We start from the raw sequence: 12,122 nt of genomic DNA on the forward strand, positions 1-12,122 counted from the left end.
ACTTCGCCTCACACGCTAAAGATAATTGTGTACACATTATTGATGCGTACCAAAAGTTGGAATAAAATCCTTGTAGCTCCTTCCAACACTCAATCCTGCGTCTGATACAACTACCCACCAGGCCACCACAACCTAACCGATAACCATCCATCTGAATTCTCTACATATTTTGTTACATCTTCAACAACCTAGTTTCGGAGCATCCCTCTGCTCTCTTTCAGCCAAACTAGCTTCGAATTTGAGCTCCACGCTCCGCCACCGCCGTACCAGATATTCAAAGAGAACTAAACAAGCAGGTGGTACTGAAACCTGCACCGTGTCGTCCAACGATACCAATACAAACATTTCTAGCACACCCAATAAAATCGTCCCAGAAAAGGCACATTCATACTGCCATACCAACCGACCGATCTGAAACTGCAATTGAATCCAGTCCAATTGAATCGAGCCCTAAATTTGCCGGCATTCAAGCTGCCGTCAGGGTTGTACGAGTACCGTCAGGCACAATCTGCGTTTGGATGCGTCAGTGACCTGTTACCCTTCTCCTTTTGATCTGAAATCTCAGTGCAGAGGATGCTCAATGATGGGCACATGGGGAAATCAGTGAGCCGCAGATGAAAAGGTGACACAGAATCTATTGAAGCTGCAGCAATGCTGTACAGAGATGCAGATGAGGACGATGAGACAATCAGCCGGACCACATGGCTGGATGGCTCCTAGATTGAGACCGCTCATTCATGGCATCATGATCATGCACACTACTCGCAATAGCAAAGTTTCTGTCAGCTTTATCGTTCAAGAGTTGTTCTGGTGATACAGGGGAGGAACCACTCAAAACAAAACCAACCAGATGTGATCAACAAGGCGTCACTATACAACAGCTCAGGCACAAATTCTTTGTAGATTCAGATCTTAAGAATCTAAGGTACATATATCAACCATGTTAAACTTCAAAACTTGACCAAAGTTCACTTGTCCTGCTAAGGATAACACAGCAGGTTGGCATGAAAGCCAACTAACCTGAGGTATACCCATTTTAGATACAGTGGACGAGCTATTCGGAGTCTGATGAGTCGCCAGTGCCTGATTGCCGGACACTTCGTTTGGAGGCAGCGGCGGCCTGCTTCGACACAAACGCAGACCCTTCTCCGTCGAGGAAGATCACTTGGGATTTCGCGAGGCGTTCCTCCAGATCCTCAGTGCTGAAGTCATCTTTGCCACCAAGCTCATCGAAGCCAACCTTGTGATACCAGAAGAAAGAAAAATGATTGTATGTTAAATACAAAGCTAACGAATCAGCTAACAATAGTGTTCACTTACCACATAATCCTCAACCTTGGCATTCTTTACTATAGCAAGGGTTGGAAGGACGACGATCTTGAGCTTCTCCGTCAGGAATGGAGCCTTCTCAGCATGAACCTTAATAAACCGTGTCTCTACATGCTGTTTCGCAAGAATTGACAAATGTTTGTCCAAAACCTGCAGACCAAGAGTGAGATGTGATAAAAATTTTGGATAGTGCAGCATTGAACATGGCATCGCTGGTACCAGAAATGCAAATAACCAAAAGAATTAATAGATCATAACTGCACTAAAAAGGGTGAAGAAAAAAACATAAGTAATAATATCTCTGAAATTATAATGGAAAAGTAGTCGATGGAGGTTAAGTTTGTGACTTTTCCTATACAGAATGTCATCCATGCAACCCAAACCGCACTCATAGTGCAAATACATATATCTACATTTTAAGTTCACAATGCTCCATAAGAGAGCAGAATGTCATACAAGGAAGATGGAACACATTCACGATGGAACTCATGAACCCAAATCCGGTGAAAACGCCTCAGTTTGTTGTAATATTTTACCCTAAAAATGGAAGAACCACGTGCATCTGGTGGCCCACAACTAAATTTACATTCATGGAAGAGATGGTCCACTACAAACTAACGGCTGGGTGACAAGCAAAAAAAAAAAAATGCTATCGAGAGTCTGCACATGACGAAATGCAGTGAAGTTGCTGAACCAACCCTCTTCTATTGATTGCTACCATCAAAGCTTAGCCCTGTACAGCTAACTCATTATTCCACCATGCACTCGAACTCATTATAATTCTTCTCAGAAGCCTAGAATGTAAGTAAGGAATCACAAGTCATTTATCTGAATGGCTGGCGTTTGTAGGGGACTAAGAATCAACATTTGTTGGAGGTAGCATGTTTTGGTATGTAGAGGACTAAGAATGGTTTGTCAATCAAATACTGTATAATACTTGGTATGAAGTCCCCAAGATTGGCTTCTATTAGGCCAAAGGGAGTTCAAGATGTCACAAGTGTTTGGATTTTGCATGCGCAGATGGCAAGACCAAAAGATGTTGAGGTGGAGGAGGCAACAAAGGGAGTGAAGGTGTATAACACAGGAAGGTTAGAACTTAAGCTGAGTTGGCGGCACACCAGAAGCAATTGAGAAAGAGCAGATACAACGTCTTAGTATACTACATGCTCCATTCCTAAACCTTTCTTGGATGCCTCCCCAACCCAAATACCATGTCTACTGAATCAAGTCATATCTTCTAATATTGAGCATTACAAAATCCATGTCATTCACCTGTATTCACCTGCGAATAAAATATTTATTGCGTTCAAAAATACAAGTGTTGTCTAAGATTAGCAAGTTGCTAAGCAGGCAAGTATGTTTAAAAAAGCACCTTCGCACTCTTGCGATGAAGAAAAAAATAAAAGCCTATTTAACTTCTCACATGGATGATAGAAGCAGGATGCGAATAGGTGCTACCATGAACCAAACTCCTAAAGGCAAGGTTGGTTCCAAAAGGTTATATGGGCTATTGCATTCTTGCCCCTATTTTTTTGAACTCTAATTATGATTTTACCCTCGGTTTTGTTCACTGTGTGATTTCACCGTTACTTTTTGAATTTGAAGAGAGAGTTTACCCCTACTCCGTGAACAGCACATAACGGTGTCAAATAAGTTGAAGGAAGACAAATTTGACCTTATAAATATGCCCCTACTTTGTTGTCTCAACATAGCAGGTCTCGAGCCCTGGGAAAGGAGGAGGGTTGTGATAGGCTTGGCGAGCCAACGTTAAACCTAGCCAGTCTAACGGAGATGAAACCCAAGAGAAATCCGTTGGGGCATAACCCTCCTAGCGACGCGCTATATCAGAACCCAGGTATGGTGTTAAATGGGCAAGGGCCGGGTCGCCTCCCCCTTGGTGACGCGTCGTGTCGCGATCTGGGCATGGTGTCAATTAAGCAAGGATCGGGTCGTCGTTTCCTTAGTGGCGCGCTACATCGGCGCCCGGGTGTAGTGAAAAATGAGCAAGGGTCTTCACATCTCTCTCGACAGGTGCGAGGGGCAAGGAAGCTAGTCGAACCAACTAGGATTCGTGTAGGTAGTTGCAACTAGGAGGCGTGTAAATATCTTATGCGTTCAAGAGACTAAATGGAAGGGCCAGAAGGCGAAGGAGGTGGACAATACCGGTTTCAAGCTTTGGTACACAGGGACAGCTGCAAATAGAAATTGAGTGAGAGTTTTGATTGACAAGAGTCTCAAGGATGGAGTGGTGAACGTGAGAAGGCAAGGGGATAGGATTATCCTTGTTAGGCTTGTCGTTGGTGATATGGTCCTAAACGTAATTAGTGCATATGTCCCCCAAGTAGGCCACGATAAGAGTGCTAAGAGGCTTTTCTGGGAAGATTTAGATAGCCTGGTTAGAACTGTACCTTCTAGCAAGAAGCTTTTCATAGGAGATCTTAATGGGCATGTAGGTACAACAAGTGCAGGCTTCAAGGCGGTTCATGGAGGTTTTGGGTATGGTAGTAGGAATCAGGAGGAAGTCTTGGACTTTGCAGTAGCTTTTGACTTGATGATAGCGAACACTTTCTTTAGGAAGAGACGGTCCCATTTAGAGACTTTTAGTAGTGGCCAACACTATAGCCAGATTGACTTTATCCTCACAAGAAGAGGATAAACGGGCATGCTTGGATTGCAAGGTGATACAAGGGGAATGTGTTGTTTGTCAACATAAGCTTGTGGTGGTGGACTTTCATTTTCAGATGTACGCACGCAGGGACAAACAAGCCAAGATTGCAAGAACAAAGTGGTGGAACCTGAAAGAGGAGATGTCAGAGGTCTTCAAGGAAAGGGTAATAAAAGCGGACCCTTGGAAGGAAGGAGAGGAGGCAAACAACATGTGAGAGACGATGGCAAACTGCATTCGGAAGGTGGCCTTGAAGGTGCTTGAAGTGACCAGGGGGGTAGAGGCATAGATAAAGATACTTGGTAGTGGAATGAGGAAGTCCAAAGGACTATTAAGGAGAAGAAAGAATACTATAGGCGCTTGTTCCATGACAGGAGTGTGGACAACATAGAGAAGTACGAGGCAATAAGTGTGGCAAAGGGTAGGGCGTATGAGGATATTTACCAACAATTAGGTACGAAGGAAGGAGAGAAGGACATCTATAGGATGGCTAAGGTTCGTGAGAGAAAGACGAGGGACTCCAACCAAGTTAAGTGAATTAAGGATGAAATAGAGAACATCTTGGTAAAGGAGGATGAGATCAAACATAGATGGCAAGAGTATTTTGACAAATTGTTCAATGGTGAGAATGAGAACACAACCTTGCAGTTGGATGACTTTTTTGATGACACCAACAGGCACTTTGCGCAGAAGATCCAAGAATCTGAGGTCGGAGAGGCGTTGAAAAGGATGAAAAGTGGTAAGGCGATGGGCCCGGATGGTATCCCAATTAAAGTGTGGAGATGCCTCGGGGACATAGCCATAGTATGGCTAACCAAGTTGTTAAACCATATCTTTCGGTCAAACAAGATGCCGAAAGAGTGAAGGAGAAGTATACTGGTACCAATATACAAGAATAAGGGAGATATTCAAAGTTGTACTAATTACCGAGGAATTAAGTTGATGAGCCATACTATGAAGCTATGGGAGAGTTATCGAGCATCGTTTGAGAAGGATAACACGGATCTCTATGAACTAATTTGGTTTCATGCCTAGAAGGTCAACCATGGAAGCTATTTTCTTAATAAGACAAGTTATGGAGCGGTATAGGGAGAAGAAGAAGAACCTCCACATGGTTTTCATTGACTTGGAGAAGGCATATGACAAAATACCAAGGAATTTTATGTGGTGGGCTTTGGACAATATAAAGTCCCAACAAAGTACGTTGGACTGATTAAGGACATGTACAACAATGTTGTAACTAGAGCCCGTATAAGTGATGGCGACACAAATGACAAACATAAAGTCCCAACAAAGTACGTTGGACTGATTAAGGACTGAATAGGACTGCATCGCGGGGCTACTTTTGAGCCCTTATCTATTTGCCTTGGTGATGGATGAGGTAACAAGGGATATTTTCAAGCGGATATCCCTTCGTGTATGCTCTTCACGGATGATGTAGTGCTAGTTGACGAAAGTCGAGCAGGAGTAAATAGTAAACTGGAGTTGTGGCGGGAGACCCTAGAGTCAAAAGGTTTAGACTCAGCAGAACTAAAACTGAATATATGAGATGTGACTTTAGCACTACTACACATGAGGAGGGAGATGTCAATTTGGAAAGCCAAGTAGTGCCCAGGAAGGATACATTTCGATATTTGGGATCAATGCTACAACAAGATGGGGATATTGATGAGGATGTTAGTCATATAATCAAAGCAGGGAGGATGAAGTGGCGCCAAGCATCAGGAATTTTATATCACAAGAGGGTTCCATTGAAGCTAAAAGGCAAGTTTTATAGGACGGCGATTAGACCTGCAATGTTGTATGGTGCCAAATGTTGGCCTACAAAAAGACGACATGACTAGCAGATAAGTGTTGCGGAAATGCGTATGTTGCTTTGGATTTGTAGTCATACAAGGGATCGAGTCCGGAATAAGGATATGCGTGATAGGTTAGGGGTAGCACCAATTGAAGAAAAGCTTATCCAACACCGGCTGTGGTTTGGACATGTCCAACGAAGGCCTCTGGAGGCACCGGTACGTAGTGGAACCCTAAGACGTGATAGTAATGTGAAGAGAAGCAGAGGAAGACCAAAATTGACATGGGAAGAGGCAATAAAAGGAGATTTGAAGGGATAGAATATACCCAAAGATTTAGCCCTGGATAGGAGTGCTTGGAAAACAGCTATTCATGTGCCCGAACCCTAATTTGTGGCTCTTGTTGGGTTTCAACTCTAGCCTACCCCAACTTCCTTGGGACTGAAAAGCTATGTTGTTGTTGTTGTTGTTGAAATATGCCCCTAATTTTTTGAGAAATTACTGATTTCGCCCCTATTTCCTTAAACTCCGTCCCTTGGGAATAAATTACTCCATGGTGGCCACCAGGATTGTAACAGGATTCCATTTGTCTCTTTTACTCAATACAATCTGAAACCCATTAGGGAATAATTAGTAAGTTGTTGTTCCAAAAGGTATAATCCATTCCTTTCAATGAAACAAGGAAAATGAGGACAGTGAGGTTAGTTTTTTAGCTAGGCGCCCTTCTCTTTGCTTTACGAATCTGCTCCTATTTCAACTAGGGTAATAATCTTTTAACCTGCTAGAATCTCCGTTATTTCCTTGTGCTCTGCCCGCAGGCTGCACCAACTGAGCAGCAGCCTACCAATGCAAGGTGCAAGAGGCTGGAGCAGGACTGCAGCTCTGATCCACAGGCGCTGGAGATGGAACTGCATCTCTGAGGGAGTCGAACTCGCTCCTGCCTACAGGAGATCTCGAGGCCCCAAGAGGAGGCTGAACGCGCCGTCACCGAGAAACGGGAGCTGCGGGAAGCTGACGTGAGGTGCTAGAGGCCGAAGGACTAGCCGCCGCTCGCCGAAGATGACTAGCCGCCCGTTGCCGCTCGCTTGGCTCCCGCACGAGGCCACACCCGTGCCCACGCCGCAGGCCAGCGCGCCTGCCCGCCCACCGCCACCGGACATCATCACCTACCGCATGCTGGAGTTAGGAGAGATACTGAGAGGAGAACGGTGAAGGCCTAAAGGTATGAAGGGATAAGGGATATTTTTTGTCTTATCACCATACTATGAAGGGTTATTTTTTAATTCATTTATTCTGGATCCAACTAACAGAGTTAGGAATAAGGGTAAACAGAGTCTTCTAATTCAAAAAGTAGGGGTAAAATTATAAAGTGAACAAAACAAAAATGAGGGTAAAACCACAATTGGAGTTCAGAGTAGGGGCAAGAACGCAATACTCCCAAGGTTATAATAAAGCACATGTAAGAAACTGTAATGATACATTTGCATAAGTGGTAAGGATAAACAATGATAAGAATATCGATTTGTGCATCCTCAACTTTGAGCGGTTCCTTCAATAGTTGGATGCGAAGGATATTTTCCTCCATGGTGATTTACATGAAGAGATCTACCTGGAATTCTGGATATCCCTTCTGGATATGGAAATAGAAAGGTTGTTATCAGGGTTGCAAACTCAAGAAGTCAATCTATGGCCTATAGCAATATCCAGAAGCATGATTCAACAGATTCACACAAATGATTAGTAGCATGGGCTACTTTTACAACCAACCATAATACTTATTAGCCATTTAAAAAAATGTTATTTGTGCAAATTGTCAGTTTTAGCCTTCACAAGTCATCATCTTCTCCCACTGACACCCACTTGTCGATAATCCTCCCACAGCCACCTCCCCATCTACTAACCTACCACGTAACACTCTCCAACTGCTTCTAAGACTAACACATTTCCTAGAGACTTGCCCCCAAACTTGACATTTGCATCGGAAATAGAGCTGGCACAAAAAAAGGAAAGAAAAAAGAAAAGAGAGAGGGAGAGAGAGGAAGCTAGCTTCCAAACCGTCCATCAGCTTTGAAAAACTTATTTAGGGGGAAAACACATAAAGAGAGGGGAATATAGAACTTTCTAGGGGGATACCCACACAACCTGGAAGTACTCGGAACCCAGGTGGCCATCCTCTCTAGTGGAGGCTCTACAAACTGTCTCAATGCAGATAACATCAGTGCAAACCTTTGGCTTATGCTACGTATCAAGTATCTTCCAATTGAAGAAATGCTGAAATGCTAAATAAAATGTGCAGTACAACAAAATCCCACTTAAAATACAGGTGCAGTACGTGCACTCACTCAAATGAGGGGCTGAAAAAATAAAGCTTGAGCAGCAGCATTGCAACAACTGGGACATTAGCACTTCAAGTCTAAGAACATGCCTCTGGTGCGGGACGCGTCTACCAGTGGCACATAAACTGGTAAGTGATAACATTCGCTCACAAAGAAACTGGCAAGTGATAACATAATATCTGTGCCATCCTTCGGTGAGTTCCTAGTGAATATAAGTCTTTTGTGAATGTTTCTTACGTGGTGCCATAGTGCCAAAAGTGGCCGAGATGTGAAAGAACAATTATCCAAAACAACACTTGATAGCTCATACTGATAAATCCTAACAATACATTATCATTATTTTGGGGATATTTTGCTAAAGGCACAGACCTGACATACATTTGAATGGGTTGATAAAAAATAATCCAGCATATATCTACTTGAAAGCCCCTTTAAGTGTGCAAGTATTTTGAGTTGATCAACGCACTAGTCAAGTACAAATCCTTTTCAGATAGGGTCAGCTTCAAACTTTTGGCTGACCCTCCAAATCAGTATTCTAAACAGAGATTGCTAAGAGAAATTTCTGTAAGATGCAAGTAAAGATTAACACAACAGGTTGAATGTTGGATATTTTGTGATCTTCTCGGATAACAACTGAGAGGAACTTGTCGCGCAAGTTCTCCACCTAAACTCGCATCAAATTAGTTGCTGTGCTGTGATCGGCAAGCACACATAACATAATCTAGGACTCGGCCCCAGTCCCTCTTGCACCTCTTTTTTTTTTGGAACGAATGGCAACAGATTGCGCCATTTCTATTGATATAGAAGAGATTTACAAGTAACTGGCCCCAGCAGACTGGTGATCAAAGAAAATTGGAGCTCAAAAAAGGAGAGCTGAAAAACAAAAACCAGGCAGGAGGCTGCCCGAACTGTACACAACAAGAGACCTAAATCTCTCCCAACAGGCCGGCCAGGTGCTTCGCGCCGGCCATCTCCCAAGCACGATCCTCTTCTTTGATCTGTAGCATTAAAACATGAGCCGGGCGTTCTTTTCTTTGGAAGGTTCTAGCGTTTCTCTCTAGCCACAACTGCCAAGAGACGAGCAATAGTAGGGAGTGGAGTCCTTTCTTGGGGACCCCCGCCAGGGCGCCCATGTGCATCCACCATTCCTTTACAGTCACCGATTGCTCCCACTGTGCCGGGTTTAACTGGGCATAACTATGGTCCTGCACTCAACTATGAGGTGTTTAAATGCCTGAAATGCAAGTTCTGATCACATTGTTTTGTGGGGCCAAATAAACTATGCTAAGCAACTATAGGCATTGAACTTCTTGGGTGATATTCTAGAGCTTTTGGATTAACTGGCAGCATAATGCAAAATGTGTGTCTAAGTTCCATTTAATTCATCAGGAGAAAGAGCTTATGTTAGATTATCAACAAATCGATGACAGTAAGTTAAACAGAAAGACTAAATCTGTAGAATGGAGCTGCTGTCACTAAATCTTGCGGATGACTCTGCTACATGCAACACGAACAATACTAGGACGAGAATGGGATGACCTAATCTTGATCTACTCAAATCACAGCACAACACAAATACAATCCCCAACGGGACTCACAGAATTCACCACGAGATCCGCATCCGGACCAAGCCAAGCCATAGCGCAGCAATGAGAGAGAAGTCCCGAACCTTGCATGGCCAGTTGTCGCGGTAGAAGTGGCATACGAGGCGCTCGCTGGCCTTGGCGGCGGAGAAGAACTCCTTCTCGGGGACCTCGGCGTACTCCCCGTGCCCCTGCGCGCGCCACTTGGCGCGGCGCTCGGCGGCGCGGCGCATCTGCTGGATCCGGCGCTCCCGCAGGGCCTCGATGTCGTCGGGGTCGAGGCGGTCGAGCGCGGAGATCTCCTCGTCGAGCTTGTCCTCCACGGCCTTCGCGGCCGTCAGCACCTGCTTCTCCAGGATCTGCAGGCAACCAGCCCGGCCGCCGCCGCCGCGTCAGGGAGAGCGAACAGAGAGCAAGAGAGGGTGGGTTGAGGAGGAGCCGATGGATGGTTACCTGGCTGACGACTTCGTCCATGGCGGCGCAGTAGGAGGGAGGTGACGCCGGCGGCTGGCCGAGATCGGATTTGGGAAGCGAACGCCGGAGAGTGAGGAGTGGGGAGCGAGAGGGACGGAGGTGGTTGTTGGGAATGTTGCGAGTGATGGGCCTCCAACGGGGATTTGTGCGAAGAAGTTGGGCTTCCAAATTGGTATTACGGCCCAGCTTGCAGATTTTCCCACGTCACGTCCCTGTCACCTTTTCGGTGGTAAAATGAGGCCTGGATTGGTTCTTTGCTTATTTTTAAGCACCCGTCACATCGAATGTTTAGATACTAATTAGGAGTATTAAATGTAGACTATTTACAAAATCGATTACATAAGTGGAGGCTAAACGGCGAGACGAATCTATTAAGCCTAATTAGTCCATGATTTGACAGTGTGTCCTACAGTAAACATTTGCTAATGATGGATTAATTAGGCTTAATAGGTTCGTCTCGCTGTTTAGCCTCCACTTATGTAATGGCTTTTGTAAATAGGCTACGTTTAATACTTCTAATTAGTATCTAAACATTGATGTGACACTTGCTTAAAAATAAGCAAAGGGAACCAAACGCCCCCTGAATTTTCGCGGGCTATTAGAATATTTTCACCAAGCGCCTTTTTTATCCGAGAGCTAAATTTTAGCTCTGCACTTTTAGCCTAAAATTTAGCTCTTGGGATCCAATCTAGCCCAAAATTTAGCTCTTGGGATCCAATTAGGTGGGCAAAACGTGGCAAAGAGCTAAAATTTGGACTAAAACTTTTAGATCCCAAAGAGAACCTAAAAAGGCCTAAAAGTGTTCCTCCCCACCATTTTCCACCCCCTGCCCTCCTTTCCTCTCTCTCCTCAGCCTCCCACCCGCCGACACCCTCCCGTCCGTCGCCGCCCACCCCCACCCGCCGACCTCCCTCGCCGCCCGCCCGCCCGTCCCCTTCCTCACGCGGAGATCTGTCGACGCCGGCCCCCGGATCTCGCCGCAACGGGCCGCGGCGAGTCCGCGGGAGACCCCGGCCTCCGCCGCAGTCACCGGCGACGACGATGACCGCGCCACCGCCTCGCCTTCCGCCACCTCCTCCTCCGCCTCCGCCTCACCCCCGCCGCCACCTCGTCCTCCGCCTCCTCCTCCGCTTCCGCCTCGACCTCGCCGCCGGCGACCACGATGCCGCCGGTCGCTGGATCTGGGGGCCGCGGCCGCCGGCGGGGAGGAGAGCGCCGCGACCACTGGCAGGAGGGAGGACGATGAGGACAAGCTCGCCACCCCTCTCGCTGCCCGATCTCACTGGAGGTGATGCGGGCGGCCTCCCGCCCGACCCCCGCCGCCTTCGCCGTCGCCACCCCTTTCCCTCGCCCGGCTCCCACCGTGGGCGCGGCTGGTGGGGAGGGGAGGGCCGCGGCTGGAGGAGCGAGTGGGCGAGGGAGCGAGTAATGATGAAGGCTAGAGAGGGCTGGAGTGGGGTCATTAATGAAGGGGCAAATCAGTCATTGTTTGATGAGAGACTAAAGTTTAGCTCATGGATCCAAATACCCCAACAGTAAAGTTTAGGGGCTAAAATTTAGTCCATGAACTAGTGATCCAAACACTACCCAAGTCTTCTTACATTTTATTTTGATTGAGATAGAGTCATTTCTGACTTTTGCCCACGTCTCGGTGCACACAGATATACATAAACAGATAAAAAGAGAAAAAAAAAAGAAAAAGAAAGAGGTTTCCACGATCCTAAATCATCATGACCTCTGCTGGTATATCAAAAGCCTGCGTTAAAATCACCTTTTACCGATATGCCACCACCCGTAGGGTAATGTCGATGCAGCACCGAATCTGCCTTAAGAGCAGCCACAATGTACATGTAAAGGTAACATTAAGATTTAATGCAACTATAGGAGAGCACTAGAATCATTATGGGTAATGTTCTCATATTTTCTGTGAGTGTCAGAA

General features: G+C 45.8%; 1 protein-coding gene across 2 annotated transcripts; it reads right to left on the minus strand.

The window, feature by feature from the left end:
• Window positions 1-765: 765 nt before the first annotated feature.
• Window positions 766-10,308, minus strand: LOC101782873 (thioredoxin domain-containing protein 9 homolog). 2 transcript variants are annotated; one of them, XM_004973028.2, is made up of 4 exons: window positions 10,163-10,308; window positions 9,796-10,068; window positions 1,321-1,479; window positions 766-1,240 (listed from the first exon to the last, which is right to left on the minus strand). In XM_004973028.2, exons 1-4 carry the CDS (start codon window positions 10,181-10,183, stop codon window positions 1,055-1,057), a joined length of 639 nt encoding a protein of 212 aa, XP_004973085.1. In that variant the 5' UTR covers window positions 10,184-10,308; the 3' UTR covers window positions 766-1,054. The 2 variants fall into 2 exon arrangements, with proteins under 2 accessions (XP_004973085.1, XP_004973086.1); XM_004973029.3 differs by lacking the exons at window positions 766-1,240; window positions 1,321-1,479 and adding an exon at window positions 7,210-9,331.
• Between the last annotated feature and the right edge of the window lie 1,814 nt (window positions 10,309-12,122).

Source organism: Setaria italica, chromosome VI, assembly GCF_000263155.2.
Source record: "Setaria italica strain Yugu1 chromosome VI, Setaria_italica_v2.0, whole genome shotgun sequence".
In the NCBI taxonomy this organism is placed as follows: domain Eukaryota; kingdom Viridiplantae; phylum Streptophyta; class Magnoliopsida; order Poales; family Poaceae; genus Setaria; species Setaria italica.

Excerpts from the sequence above, each read along its gene's own strand:
- LOC101782873 (XM_004973028.2), bottom strand. The coding sequence starts at position 10,183 with ATGGACGAAGTCGTCAGCCAG. Across the intron at positions 1,480-9,795 it reads GCGACAACTGGCCATGCAAG|GTTTTGGACAAACATTTGTC; the intron begins GTTCGGGACTTC and ends CTTGGTCTGCAG. Across the intron at positions 1,241-1,320 it reads CCAAGGTTGAGGATTATGTG|GTTGGCTTCGATGAGCTTGG; the intron begins GTAAGTGAACAC and ends TGGTATCACAAG.